Source organism: Ziziphus jujuba, chromosome 9, assembly GCF_031755915.1.
Source record: "Ziziphus jujuba cultivar Dongzao chromosome 9, ASM3175591v1".
Lineage (NCBI taxonomy): Eukaryota > Viridiplantae > Streptophyta > Magnoliopsida > Rosales > Rhamnaceae > Ziziphus > Ziziphus jujuba.
The window spans coordinates 30,032,254-30,047,398 of NC_083387.1; the positions used below are offsets into that span (position 1 = coordinate 30,032,254).

The window sequence follows — 15,145 nt, forward strand, 5'->3', positions numbered from 1 at the left end:
TATATGTGTGTGTGTGTGTTTTTTTTTCCTTCAAGAGGAATGGCAATTGTAATTTGATAACAAACATCTAGCTAGATGAATTAAGCAGAATAGCTAGCTTTCAATGGGAACTAAAAGTAGCAAATTAGCAACAGTATCTATAGAAGAAGGTCCAAATTGGTTGGATCTTCCAGCGGACATCCTTGATATAATCATCCAAAAAGTTGCAGTTTCGGTGGTTGACAGCATCCGCTTCGGAGCAGTTTGTAGATTATGGTGGAAGGCTATGTGCACAATGATCTCTTCTTCTCCCTCATCATCATTAATATCATCACCATCACCATGGCTCATGTTTACTGCCATACGGAAGAAGAAGATTAATCCAGATCCACGAGAAGAAGTGCAAAACAGTTGCAGCTGCTTCGGTATTGAAGAGCGTTATGAAACATACAGGTTCAACAACATGCCCAGAAATTATATACATTCTGTGAGGGGATCGACGCGAGGTTGGTTGGTATTTTATAATGAAGTGCGCAACCTATATATCTTCAATCCTTGTTCAAGAGTTCAAATTCTACTCCCACCCTTTAGAAAAGTTTTCGAAAGTAGGGCCGCTGTTGTAACCAAAGCCATCCTCTTGTCTGATCCCTCTCGTACCGGAAACTGGAGGATTGTAGTTTCTTCCCCCCATCGCGCACCAAGCTTGGAAGGACTTGCAATCTACAAGCACGGAAACCAAAACAACAACAATAATTCTGCTTCTGATCCGTGTTGGACTGGATTTGGCCACCAAAACTACCAAGATATGATATTGCATAATGATGAGAAGCTCTATGCACTAAGCCTCACAGACTTAGGCTTAGGCTCAGTTGAAGTTTGGGATGTTCATGATGATAGTAAACTTCCCACCAAAGTCGCGTCCTTTACAAACACAGTTGATTGACAATCTCTTCCTGAAAACATTTACACTATATCTCAACGGAGTAAGGTGTACCGCTTGGTTGATTCATTGGATGATATTTTGTTTGTGGTACAGGCTGATGTGGATACGTCATATATCCACACGCCCTTCCAATTTTATGTGTACAAGGTAGATTACACTGGGAAAAAATGGGAAAAGCTTGAAAATTTGGGAGATCGAATCCTGTTTTTAAGCGAATCCAACCAAGCAAGCATGTCCATTTCGGCTCGAAATTGTTCAAGATTGCAAGCAAATTCAATATACTTCGTAAGGCGCCCTGGGTACGGGGCGGAAGTTTTGGTATATAGCTTAGAAAAAAAAGTTGCAAAACGTATTCCTGTTGAACCTCCTGATGATATGAAGGCCACCTGTTGGATTGTCCCCAATCCCACCCTGTCAGCAGATATGGAACACAAACCCACATCCAAACCCAAGCGACTTGTCTTTCCATTTGCAATCTCGTGCTTTATACGTTTGGGAGCAAACCAGAACTCTTCTAATTAGGTGGCGTGCTTGCTGGGTTTCTTGTTACTTAATATTTTTGTTTTCCGATGTGTTTATTTTAATTTATTTGAAATGCAGAATTAATTTTTGGTATTTGTATTGTTATTTCAATTTGAATAATTTCTTTTCTTTTTGGTCAAATTCAATTTGAATCATAAATTAAAAGAAACTAACAATAATTTATATATATATATATATATATCACAAATTGGTTGACAACCAGTGCAATTTCAACTTAGTAGCAATCTTGATTCCATATTAACTGTATACAAGCATTAAATAACTATACATGATTGCAAAATGCACTAACTTGACATAGAACAACTAGCCAGCTTAATGATCATCACTTCATTATTCAGTATTTGGAATCTAATTACTAAAAGATATTATAGCAGATTCAACTTGTACGTGCAGCAACTGAAAGATTGGATCAATGTTTGATCCACACAACTAGCTGCTCGTAAAGAACAAGTTGAGAAGCTCAGCTAACCAGAGAATAAATAGAAACTACAAAATCAATCTACCTCATGGTACCATAAATAAATGAAAGTTACATCTTTTTTGGGATACAAAAAAAAGAAAATAGAAATATAATCACGTCTGGCTTCTAGACCCATAATTAACAACTATCAGAAAAGAGTTTCCCTCCAAAGGTGATCTCTCTCTCTCTCTCCCTCTCTCTCTCAAAAAAAATAAATAAATAAATAAATAAATAAATTTAAAAAAAAAAAAAATTGCTCTTTACAGAATCATCAACGTATAAGGGAAACTCTTCCAAAACATGCCAAACTGAAGCCAAATTTGAAACATCAATATTCATCATACCAAGGCAAGAATGATGAGAATGCAAATGATGCATTCTTGACCGTGAATGTTAGAGAAGAGACACATGCAGAGTATCATACTTATATCAATATATCAACCAACCAGTTGGAGAACAAACCTCAAAAATCCCATGCAACTGGTGAGTGGTATAGTTGTAAGAAACAGAGCCATGCTTGGTGTTATTGCCCGAAAATAATCCCTATATCTTGGAGGTAAACCTGCCAAATGGAAACTAATAATCAGTACAGAAAGAATTTTAAGTTCACAATAATATAGCAAAATAAATCACATAACCACAGACATGTGCTGCATTTATTATAATTTCCAGCATCTATTCCAGAGTTTGAGCTACAGAACAAATAACAAGATTCTAAATTCGTGCATTTTCACCCGACAACTGTACACTCATATGTGATCTTAACCATTCAAAGAAACTAACACCTTAAGAATGACCTTACTTCGGACCAGTCAACCTTCATTTATGTCCAGGGCTCTGGCCAATGAAAGTAAAAAGATTTTTCTAGACAAGTTAATAAAGATTACCAATTAACTGCTGCCTTAGATCTTCCTGAATCATTTCATTGTTACTACTAAGATTTATAATCTGAGCACCTCATTACACAGAAGTGTCTCTATTGCTGGCAGGGTCTTCAGCCTTTTCTCGAAAGCATTGTTGAGTTGGCAGTTTCAATGTTATTGCTGTTGTTGCTGAAGTCTTTGTTGCTGATGCTATTACCACTATACTTGTTACCGGTCATGTTACCCACAATATTTGCATTTTCTTTTTCTGGTACACCACATTCATATGGTACATGCCATTTCTGATCTTTGTTCACATTTTCTGTTATTTTGAGTCCAAGTTCAACATGTTGAAGTTCAGGCTTTCAAATTTGTTATCTTATTGGCAATCAAATCTGTCCTTTGGCCTTATTTCAGCTGGGCATTTTGAAAGATCAAGGTCATTCATATGCTCACACTTTGACCTGGTCCGTTTTTAGCCAATTCTGAAGCAACCGTTAACCACTTTTGAAACTGAGAGACTTGTGATTACCCTCAAAGTTCATTACCAAATTTCCAAATGTTGTTCAAGCTCTCCATCTTGACAAATCTACTGGGATTGACAGAAAACAGATCCTTTTTTAAATCAGCATTGAAAACTAACAAGGGGATGAAAGAGAAATCAGTTAGCTGAAAGGTCAAGAGCATGGAGTTAAATTGCACAAGAAAAGATGGCATGTCTATAAAATTGTTCAATATAATAAGACCATCAATAACTGACCAAATGTCAATAGAAACTTCAGTTGAAAAGCATCAATGACATGTAAAATCACTTAACAGAGGACAAGTGGACAATATAAATCTTTGACAGTTTCAGCAACATTATCGGCATGCAATAATAAAATATAATATATCAATTCAAACAAAACAAAATAGAGAATGAGCTCAAATCACCTTTAATAATTACTAAAACCAAAATTTTTACAAAGTACATTGAAATGTTAATTGAGCATCTAATGATACTACTTTTTAGCCTAAAAAACCATGATTGACATCTATTTTTAAGAAAGTAGAAAATTTTTAAACTACAATTTCAGTAGAAACATTTAATTTTGGAGTCATTTGCATAGTGACCCAAATGTAATGATAATCTAAAAGATAAACCATTTACACAAATCAATTTATGAAACTTTCACTTTCTAAGTTCTATGCAAGACTTACTTGTAATTTCCAAGGTTTCTATAAAATCTGTGAGAAAAATTTGCTATTCTTTACCATTAGATTTTATTGGAAATCTTCTCAAGATTCAAAACATTTGGGATATATATTCAAAATGAACAAGAACACACACACACGCTCTCTCTCTCTCTCTCTCTCTCTCAAACAATAGGTTTCTCAAAATTTTATATCTTTTCCCCTTTGATTTTCAAGCAATATTTCAAGTGGTATTTTGCAGCATAGAATGTAATGTTATGTATTTTCTGTATTTCCTGTTTATAGGGTGAACAATGTGACATGAAATAAATAAATAAATAAATAAAACCCTAGTAATCTTCACAATTAAGGAACATCATATTACCCTTCAAGTATGCCAATGTTGATCTGCTGTTTTCTATTATCTTGAAGAAGAATTCCACTATTTTCTCCAGGGGGTTTGATAATTGTTTTACAGCAATGGAGAGTCACCAATAATCCCCACAGGAGCAAACTCCATCTCTAAAATGATGGAACCTGGTAGAATCCCTTACAGTTATCTCCCTTTTTACTATCTTCGATATGATCTTGATTGCAACATGGCAGTCTGTACAAGCCCTCAAGTTCTTCATCACCACAATGGGTGATCCCTCTAGTGAACTAATCAGTGCAAAAGCAATCGCTAACCGTTCACTGTGATATTTGAGGGACTCTGCTTTCATTTCCTCATCAACATTTTGCAGGGTACAAGTTGTGTCTGGTTTATATCCTTCCTTTTCCATTTGCTTTGCCAATTCATCAATCTTTCTCATGATCTCCTCCATCATTGGATGGGTCTTGTCATTTGCTGTAAATACATGGATTTTATGTTTCACTTCCACCCAACTATAAGCCGGAACCTTTCTCACCCCCCTATCCCTCATTGCCTTCTTCACCTTCCCAACACTGTCCCACGAACCTGCTGCCGCATAAATATTCGACATGTTCACGTACGGCGCAGCATCTCTAAGCTCCACCATATTGAAAAGTTGATCAGCAGCTTTAATAGCCAGTCCATGATTCTTGTGAATTCTGCATGAGTTGAGAACTGATGACCAAATAATCTCGTCAGGCTCAAAAGGCATTTGAGCCAACAACTTCTCAGCTTCTTCAAACCGTCCACTTCGACACACAATATCGATCATTGCTGCATAGTGTTCTTTCCTTGGAACAATTTTGTAGGTAGAAATCATGGAATTGAAGTATTGTAGTCCTTCTTCTACAAACCCACAGTGACTGCAAGCAGATAGAATGCTGAGAAAGCTTACTGAGTCTGGTTCAAAGCCCGATTGAACCATCTGTTTGAATGATCTAAAAGTGCCCTCACCATCCCCATTTTGTGCATAAGCTGATATAAGAGCATTCCAGGAGACTGGATTCCTCTTTGGCATCTCTTGAAAAGTTTGAAGTGCATATTTCATGGAGCCGCATTTTGAATACATATCTAAGAGTGCACTTCCACAAAATACATTAGACATGAATCCTGATCTAATTATACATGAGTGTAACTGTTTTCCCAATGAGAGTGAAGCCAAATTTGCAGTGGCTCTTAAGATACTTGCAAAAGTGGCCTGGTCAGCGCATACATTTTCTCTTTGCATCTCATTGAAAAGTGTTAGGGCTTCTTCATGAAGACCCTTTTGAACATACCCTGAGATCATGGCTGTCCAAGGAACTGTACTTCTGTGGGCTAGACAAGAAAATATTTTTTGAGCCTCCTCAAATCTGTTGCATTTGGCATACATATCAACCAAAGCATTCGCAACCAGACTTTCTGAATCAGCTGCTGTTACGACGGCCTGGGAATGGATTTGCTGACCCATTTCCAAGTTTAAAGAAACTGCTGCTATGCTCAACACGGTTGCAAAAGGGAATTGCCTCCGGTCAAAATTGGTAAACTGTAACTCACGGAAAAGGTCAAGAGATTCTCTCAGTTGCCCGTTCCATGCATACCCAGCAATCATTACATTGTAAGAAATACCATCCACCTCTGGCATCTTATCATAAAGTTTCCTCGCTTCCACTACCAAATCATGCTTTGAGTAGAAATCAAGCAATGCATTTGCCACAAACACATTCCAAATGAAGTTGGTTTTCACTACAAAACCATGAACTTGTTTCCCAAACACTATGTCGTCCAAACCAACACCGGCACAGAGGACAGCTGCAAAGGTAAATTCTGAAGGCTTATAACCCAAATCCAGCATTTCCATAAAGAGCTCAATTGCTTCTGCATTCAACTTGCCCTTTGAGTACCCCGTAATCATTGCATTGAATGAGACACAGTCTCTAATGGGCATTGCCTTGAAGAGGCGGAAAGCTAAATCCAAGTGACAAGCTTTGCAGTAGGAATCTAGCAAGGAGTTGCAAACCATGAGGGTAGAATCATAACCCAATTTGATTGCATGCGCATGAACTTGAATTAGTTCATTGGTAGTCTCCAAGTCATTGCATCCAGATAACAGAGTTGCAAAAGTGACATAATCCGGCTCCGCTCCTGAGGTATGCATCTCAGCAAAAAGCTTAAATGCTTGGTGGAACTTGTTGCACTGGGAATAACCACCAATCAATATCGTCCATGTCACTGGTGTACGTTCAAGCAGGGTATCAAACAACTCTCTAGCACTAGCAAAATCTCCTGCTTTGACATACCCAGAAATCATCATGTTTGTGGAGACGGTGTTTCTGTGAGGCATCTGATCAAACAGTCGGCGTGCATGGGATAAATCACCTCGTTGAACAGCACTGTTTATGTGGAAGTTAAAGCGGCATGTATCGGGATCAAAGCCCGTTTTGACAATGCGGGCATCGATGGAAATATGGGGAGGAGGGAGAGAGAGTTTTGGGGATTGGAAGGCTGTGAGAGAAGCAAGTTTTTGGAAGGCATTTGTTCTGCGTAGTGTCATGGAATGAGAAAAATAGGCTAGACGGCTTGTCGTTCAAGTGGCGTGGTTGCATTGCATGGTCGCTCAAGAGAGAGAAAATGGTACAAGAAAGAAGAAGCGCAACGCTGAAGTCTTGAGTTACGAGGGAAAACCAAACCGAACCAAAGTCTTCAATGTTGTAATTAGGTACATATACATATAAATTAGGATGCTTAAACTAAGAATTTCAATAATATACATACATATATATATATATATACACACATATAGATATATATATATAATAAATAAGGTTTACCTAAAGTTTTAAACTGATACCACGTTTACCTAAAGTTTTAAACTTATAATCAATATTTTATTTTATGTATAGATAATAGAGAGGCACAAAATATAATTCCCTTTCTTATTTTTTTGGTTGAAACTCTCTATTCTTGTTGTTGTGGGCGAAATGGGAGGTATTCTTAATGCTTATGCTTGATGGGACAAGTATGGGCGGCGGTGATCAATAAACAAATAATATGCTAATCTCAATACTCAATAGAGAGAGACTTCATCATAAATGCATTCTTTTTTTTTTTTTTTGGGTAAATGCATTGGTTGGTCTGAATATAATAATGTATTTTTGTCACAGCAAGTTTCTGTCTGTTACTCTTTACACATTATTTGATTAATCGTTTTGTCAAAGTCCTTAAAATCTGTTTGAATTTACGGAGCTTGTCATAAATTTTACAAGTAGTATTTGGAATCTCTTTCTGCCTTGCCTAAACATTTTTTGGAATCATGGCAGCTACAAAGTATAAGTCCGAGAGTCAATAGATATTATATAGCTGTGAAAAAGCTTTATGTATATATCATTAAGGAACTATTTATATAGGATACATCATTATATATACATAAATTCTGCAACATGGATTTGTCTCTCCTCTATGTCTCTGTCATTGTCTTTCTGTCTAGTAGACTCCCCTCTGATACTCACGCTCACAGAATGCTCCACCGAGGTCATCACAAGCCTCTCCTCGGAAAACCCTGTACAAATTTAAACACTTTTTTTCATTCAGCTCTCAAAATCAATGAATTTAACTCTCTCTCTCTCTCTCTATATATATATATATACACGGTTTTTCTTACGTTTTTGCATCAGTATACTGGAGATATTCTCTGTCTATATCCTCTGAAGCTCTTGCTGCAGAGTTTTGAGGCTGTTGTTCAAGTTTAGCTTCTGGGAACATGCCGGCCCAGCAGGCTTCTCCACCAATTGTCTCACAGGCTTCTGCTGGAAACACACTGAAACCAACACACACAAAAAAAATAAAAAAAAGTACGGTGTAATCAAAGTCTATGCTATGATCAAACTTATTTTTGTTTATGTAAATCTCATATAGTTGATGTAAATAATAATGAATATTAACGAAACTTACGAGATCTGGGAGCTGTAATCAACGGTGTAATTGTCGTAAGTCACGGTGGCTGCCTTGACTGAGGAACGACGAGAAGCAAGGGAACCATTTAACTTTTGAGGCACAACGCTGCGTTGGGACAAATTCTTGGAGGATGAGGAGGGTGTCAAAGGGATAAGGGTAGGTGCAATGCTTATAGCTGCCTGCATTTTGGTTGAATTGATGGGTGTTATGAAATTTGGTTTGCTCTTGAAAAAAGTTATGTAAATTTGGAGTGGATTATGAGACAGAGATAAAGTTCCAATTTATAGAGTGAGTTTGGGTGGAGGAAAGTGCAAAGATATTTGTGAATTCAGATAAGGGTACCTTTTACTTTTTGTTGGGGGAAAAAGCCTCGGCTAGTTCCTATCATGTTGGAGATATTTATAAACCTTTTCGGACGTATTTCCTCTCTCTTGGAAAATATCTTTATTGATAACAAATTTACAAACGATACAATACAAGAAGTACTTAAAAATAACTAGGTTAATTTGTATTGCCTCCATGCCGGTACCATTATAATAGTATGAGAGTCATCATACTTATTTACTACATTTAAATACCAAATAATTTGCTATTATTTATCCAATTCATCTATCCATACATTTAGGTCATATTTATCATGTTATCTTTTATGCCTAAACGCCACTCTTGCATATTACCAAAAACAAAACACCACTCTTGCAATTATAACCGCTAAGGAGTAACTTTCCCTGGCATACTCTGCTTTTTTTTTCTTTTTCCTTTTTTTTTCCCCCTGTTGAGGAAAGAAACATATTTTATAGCAGACTTCACTCCCCATTAGAAATTTAATTTGGAACCATTATAATATGTTTACCAAATGGTCAAAGTGAATTTTGAGAAGTGAGCATTGTCAACATTGGCAGAGAGCATCACCTTAAAACCATGGATGTTAAACCACCATGAGAAATAAAAACAACGTGGAACAACAAAAAGCTTCTACAATCCCATAAGGAAGATGGAGAACCTTACTGGTAGATTACTTTCATTTGATCCCGAAATCTATATGCTTTATACCAAAGAATATCTAGACAAACAGTTAAATTGTAGGGACATATTAAGCAAACCCAACTTAACACAAGAAAAAGATCCAAATCTCTATCCATGTACTCTGTTCAATTCACTTTTGAGGAATCCCCATTAAGCTAGAGGTATCGATCGTTCTAATTGCATGTTCTTCTCATGTTGGTAGTGCATTCCCTCCATTAAGTTTTGGACTTGATATTGCCAACAATGATTTTGCTTCTGTTAATGTGTCGGGACTGCAGATTAGTTGCATGTCTAGAACATTAACAGCACAAACTCATCAAAATTATATTCATCCATGCAGCCATCCCATCTCACTGAAAACTCCAGGCCGACCTCAATCGACCAAAGTGTTACAATACCAATTGAACCAAAAACAAGGTATAATTTGAACTATACCTCAGACTTTAACGAGTGCCTCACACATACAAGATCATCCAGCTTATTACCATCCATTTTGTATAGAGAGACACCTTCCATTTGAATGAAGTGATCACGTGCTTCCTTTCTCAGACTCCCAAAAGGCATGACTTCCCATTTATTGTAATTTGAAAACTTTCTTACATCACTCATATCTGGAGATCCTGATACGGGTCCTTTGGTGTCAGGGTCCACATTTCCCCACACCTTACAACTACCAAACTGTCCCAAATCACCAACCTGATCACCTTGAGTCCTCTTTAAACGTAATGCTGCTGCATGAGCTCTGATTATCATTTCTTGACTTGGCACATCTGACCAGTCCTGCTTTCTCTTAGACCTCATGGGAGAATGGATTCTAATAACCTGTCAGATGTTTAAATATTAAAAAAGATATAATAGAAGAGAAGTATCTATGAAATAAAGTATGGGTTGCACATATTCTTACACCAAGGCACTCAAGAAGCTGGTAGTATGCTCTTCCTTGAAGAGGATTGTGCCCTTTCCTAGGCGTAGAGAAGTATCGTGTCCTATGAGGAAAATCATGACAAAGAATTAGCAATATGGAAGAATTGACACGAAACACGGTGTCTAAACCTAAATCACATCAGGATGAAACATATCAGTATTGAATTGATTCAGTGAGAAATTCAGATGCAAAAACTAGAAATTTGAAGGTTGCCCATCAATACCAAGACAAAACACATATAATACATTACATATAGGAACAAAACTGACCATTCAGTATAGCCAGGATCAACAGTGAAACCGTATATATCAACAATGTCACACATGGAAAGTGCTAATTCTATGGATTTCATTCCAGTTCCTTTTGCACCTCGTCGTAGTACGATACCTTGGAAGAGATAAACTGGATTTGTAATGTTCTGCAACATAATATAGTCCAAGTATTAATGTCCTCTTCGAAAAGTAGAAATGTAAAGAAAAAAAAAATAATAATCATCTCATAGACAACATGGTGGACTAAGGAACTCTTAGTAACACTAATCATTCTTTTCTAAACATAAAAGAAAGACAACCTAGTATGCAAACAGCAAAATCTGGTCCACCACCACCACAGCATAGGAGTGGGGGTCAAAGGGATTAAAATGCATAACATGCAACTTGCATATCATCTCCTCAATAATGCCTGGCCAATTTCTATAGGTATTTGGTACATACCAATGATAGGAAAACAAATAAATCTAACCAGGTCAGGTGCCCCCTGCCCACTCCCTTCTTGCCTCCTTCCCTTCCATCCCCCACACACATGGAAAAGAAAACCAAACCCAAATAACACATAGGCATCTAGCATGAATAAATAGACATGTAGCCTTCTTAGATGTTATTCTCACCTTGATCATTGCATTAAAGTCTCGATGGGTCACACTTTTGATTATAAGTACCTCATCAGCTGCAAGAGAAAGAAAAATTGTCAATGTCTTACCTAGTGAAAATGTTGAAAATTCTTCGAAAATTAGAAGCATACACACTCTTGACCAACCAACAACAGTAATTACTATCTGGCATCTTTTTCATTCCACTAGGTCATCAAAACCATAATGGTACTAAACAGTTAAGAGACAGGTAAATTTAATGGTCAATCCCAGATCTTCATGCTTAACATTTCCATCTTAAAGATAAAGGATTTAAAAATCTTTTATGCTCATGTATGCATAATGTCATGACAATAATGAATGGAAGATAAACCTCATCTTATTAGCAAACAGAACGGTATGGAAAATGAATGAAAATAAACAATAAAACATACCACATGAATAATGACTTACCAGACCCATTTAGTATCTTAACCATGTTACGAGCAGCACCTCTTACTACAAGACGAAAATCCCTCTTCAATCCCACATGCTTAGCATATTTCTACATGAAACACAAAAAGGCAAGATAATTTCATTAACTACTTGACTATGTCTACCACTGTGTTTATTGCCTAAACGAGAAAACAAGAACAACAAGCCACAATATAATTGAAGATGCCTCAGAACTGTAAAAGGATAATAAGTTCTCATTGAAATTCAATTCCAAATAATATATGTATGCATCAATAACTCAGTGTCCAAGTTTCCTACAAATATATAAATTTAGCTCAAAGGAAACAAATAAATGAACAATTTATTAGTTCAAATACACAGCAACTGATTCATAAAGAAGAGACACTATTCTACGACATATACACACTATAGAATAGTGGATGACTACTATGATGCACATGCCTCATATTAACGAAAGTGGTCAATGTCTCTAGAAAAATTTACCTCATTAACAGGAGCTTCATTGTCTCGTATAACAGCATCATGACTATCAATCTCCTCTCCAAACTCAGTCTTCAAAAGATCTCCTGAGTTTCCAACAACTGCACACTTGTGAAATTGCCTGGGGTGGAAAGGAGGCTTGGCCGGTAAAATCAAATTGAGGTGTTCCTCACAAGGAGTCTTGTTGTAGCATTTTTTTGTTTCCCTATATGCACGAAAACAAACATAAACAGATGTACATAGACTTCAATGCATTTATGTGATATGATTACAGAGGGAAAAATGTTTTCAGATCCATACAATTGAGCAATCCTTTGCGGTGCATAATCTTCCCACCCTTTAGGCCGAGAATCAAGATACTCTCTTGTCAACACCGTAGTCATGTTGCGGTACTGTAATTTTGAAAACATAAGTACTTAATAAATTTATAATGCCTAACGAGGTAACTGCTAACCATGCTGATAATAAAAGATTGTTACTAACCTGTTCCCATAATAGAAGTGTCTCACAAACATTATATTTGTACTGCAACGGTTCATAAACTTTAAATTGCTCATTGTACTGCAATTAAAAAACTAAAGTAGTCATAAATCTGCAGCTACTTAGTTCCAAGGAAAGTTACAGACAGAGAAGTAAAAGAGTGAAAGAGTATGGTTAGTTCCCAAAGAAAGTTAAGAGACAGAGAAGTAAGAGATTGAAAGAGAATAGACAAACCCAGGTGCTTTTAGTGTCTTCGGGGAACTTAAGGATCAAGTTGCAGTGGTCAATAATATGTGCAGTGAGCCCAAACCCTCTGTTTGCCTACATTTAATTTTGAGCTCAATAAGCAATTCATATGCCAGAAAGTCCATCAAAAAATAAATTAAATTTTAAAAAATGCACAGTAGACTCCCACTGAAAGCAATAGCTTATATAATTTTAAAAAAAAACTGAACTGCAAATCACCGACATATTATTTACTATGGGTCACATATCCAAGCAGAACCAAATCTGCTATCATTTCTAAACTTCAAAAACATAAGCTTTTATGTCACTGAGCTCTTCCAATTAATCTAGACGAACAGAATCCAATCCATCTTTTAAAGAGCGTTCAAGTTAGAGTGAGTTCCAACTATTATATTCACCTAGAACTAATTGGAAAGCTTCGATGATGAAAAGAAAAACAAACAGAAAATGAGAAAATGGAAGCAGCCCAGATCGGAAAGGAAACCCTAACCACGCATTGCTGAACACCAGACTGGAATTCTGATAGAATCCGAATATCGTTTTCGGCAATGAGATCTACTTTACGAGCACCTACAGATATCAAGCTACAACAATTAGCATACAGAATTCAGATAAACAAAAAGAAAAAGAAAAAAGGAATAAAGGAAGAAAGAGCGTTAAGAAGAAAGATAGAAATGGATGAAAAAATGTGAATTGAAAGAAGAGAACGAAAGGACCTGTAAAGAAAGAGGACTGGATTGAGAAAACAAGAAGGGAGAAAAACACAGCAGCCAAAACCAGGTACAGAACTGTGGGTCGTCTGGTTTGGTGATTGTGATTGGAGCTTGATTTGTTATGAGGTCGCATCGGAAACTTCTCAGTATGCACTCACTTACACGCAATCGCTGTGGAAGAAAGACAAACTCCTCCGTCTGCCTGGTTCTTCAGCTCACAAAAAAGCCAAGAAAACACAACCATAAAACACATGGTTAACTTATCACTTATATTGATTGTCCATCATAAACGGCGGCGTTTCTTACATTTCGTTGCGCCATTTCCAATTATGCTAATGGACCTTGGCCTTTTATCAGCCAAAATGAGTAGATTTTTTATTTTTCTAAATTCTCATTTTGGATCGTTACCAAAAAAATAAAATTCCCATTTTGGATATGTATGTTTCGGATTATACCTTCTTCTTCTTCTTTTTTTAAATTAAAATGGTTGGATCATAGTGAGTAAAGCGGTAATGCTATATTTAACAAATCCCCCAAGATCAAAGAAAAAAATTTAAAAATTTAAATACTTGCATATAATAGAATATTGTTGTTATACATTTTAATCTAATCATGTTTTTGTTACTCATTTTGGTCCAATCATATGTTTCTAATTTAAAAATATAAGTAACTAACATCATCCATATTTATCATCAATATACTGATACTTTTATTATATGGTAGTAGTTAATTAATTGACAAAATAATATACTCTAAATTACATATACAACAATATCCATATCAATTGCTATCTAAAATTTAGTAACTTTTCTTTATTTATTTATTTTTTAATGACAAAACTTTTTATGCGGAATGTTTGAATGGTAAGCCAGAAAATCACTGCGAGGAAGTAGAATTTTAATGCAGTGATAGATTCTTAACATTTTATGTCAATAACCCAACTCTCGTAGGGTAGATTTGATATATATATATATATATTTATGTGTTTTGGGTGCCAATAATTTTGAATACTTGTTATTATGGTAATTGTTTTACACAAAAGGATTGTTACTACTATTGTTTTGAAATCAGCAAATTTCCAATCCTTATAAAACAGGGTGTGTAGAATTAGAATTGGTAATATTGTTATACACACCCACAAAAATGCAACAAAAAATAGAAAGAGCATTTCCACCAAGACTATCTCTTTTACCATCTTACAAGTATGGCAACGGAGGTTAGGCCCATATCATATTTGGAATGGGAACACCAGGTGGTAAGAAACCCCCAGAAAAAAAAAAAATATATTGTAATCGTGATTAATTTTTTTTTTTTTTTTTCAAATAATGTAATCTGTTTACTTACATACTAAACAATGTATTTAACAATTGTGACAGTATATTATCATTAAAAGTTCAAACATCCGAGAGGAAAGGATTAGAGTAGATAGTGCATTCCATGTCATTCGTTTTGTTGTCAAAAGGAAAAGAAAGGGAAAAAGAGATACGGACATCCTCACAGTGGGGACAGAAGAAGCTGACTGTACAATATTTAATATTATCTTACCAAAAAGTATAATATTTAATATTATATATACATATGTGTACGTATTTCTTTTGGGTAACTTAAATACGTATGTAATATATTTTCAAAACGGATAAATATT

At 35.9% G+C, this 15,145-nt stretch overlaps 4 protein-coding genes across 8 annotated transcripts; 1 reads left to right on the forward strand and 3 right to left on the reverse strand.

Moving 5' to 3' along the window:
* Window positions 1-103: 103 nt before the first annotated feature.
* On the forward strand, window positions 104-1,444 carry LOC132799464 (probable F-box protein At4g22165). The gene is made up of 2 exons (XM_060811297.1): window positions 104-913; window positions 1,016-1,444. Exons 1-2 carry the CDS (start codon window positions 104-106, stop codon window positions 1,442-1,444), a joined length of 1,239 nt encoding a protein of 412 aa, XP_060667280.1.
* A 503-nt stretch (window positions 1,445-1,947) lies between these two features.
* Window positions 1,948-8,153, reverse strand: LOC125418149 (putative pentatricopeptide repeat-containing protein At2g01510). 5 transcript variants are annotated; one of them, XM_048480358.2, is made up of 4 exons: window positions 8,014-8,153; window positions 4,347-7,928; window positions 2,813-3,377; window positions 1,948-2,487 (listed from the first exon to the last, which is right to left on the reverse strand). In XM_048480358.2, the coding sequence occupies exon 2, from the start codon at window positions 6,904-6,906 to the stop codon at window positions 4,450-4,452; it is 2,457 nt and encodes an 818-aa protein (XP_048336315.2). In that variant the 5' UTR covers window positions 6,907-7,928; window positions 8,014-8,153; the 3' UTR covers window positions 1,948-2,487; window positions 2,813-3,377; window positions 4,347-4,449. The 5 variants fall into 5 exon arrangements, with proteins under 5 accessions (XP_048336315.2, XP_048336316.2, XP_048336314.2 ...); XM_048480359.2 differs by having other exon boundaries at window positions 2,813-3,380; XM_048480357.2 differs by having other exon boundaries at window positions 2,882-3,426.
* On the reverse strand, window positions 7,836-8,491 carry LOC107427994 (light-regulated protein 1, chloroplastic). Its single transcript, XM_016038420.4, has 3 exons — window positions 8,304-8,491; window positions 8,014-8,169; window positions 7,836-7,911 (listed from the first exon to the last, which is right to left on the reverse strand). Exons 1-3 carry the CDS (start codon window positions 8,489-8,491, stop codon window positions 7,836-7,838), a joined length of 420 nt encoding a protein of 139 aa, XP_015893906.3.
* A 774-nt stretch (window positions 8,492-9,265) lies between these two features.
* Window positions 9,266-13,815, reverse strand: LOC107427993 (sialyltransferase-like protein 1). Its single transcript, XM_016038419.4, has 11 exons — window positions 13,504-13,815; window positions 13,278-13,357; window positions 12,776-12,862; window positions 12,545-12,622; window positions 12,362-12,453; window positions 12,065-12,266; window positions 11,579-11,669; window positions 11,144-11,202; window positions 10,527-10,675; window positions 10,237-10,318; window positions 9,266-10,154 (listed from the first exon to the last, which is right to left on the reverse strand). The coding sequence occupies exons 1-11, from the start codon at window positions 13,631-13,633 to the stop codon at window positions 9,762-9,764; spliced, it is 1,443 nt and encodes a 480-aa protein (XP_015893905.3). The 5' UTR covers window positions 13,634-13,815; the 3' UTR covers window positions 9,266-9,761.
* Window positions 13,816-15,145: the final 1,330 nt, after the last annotated feature.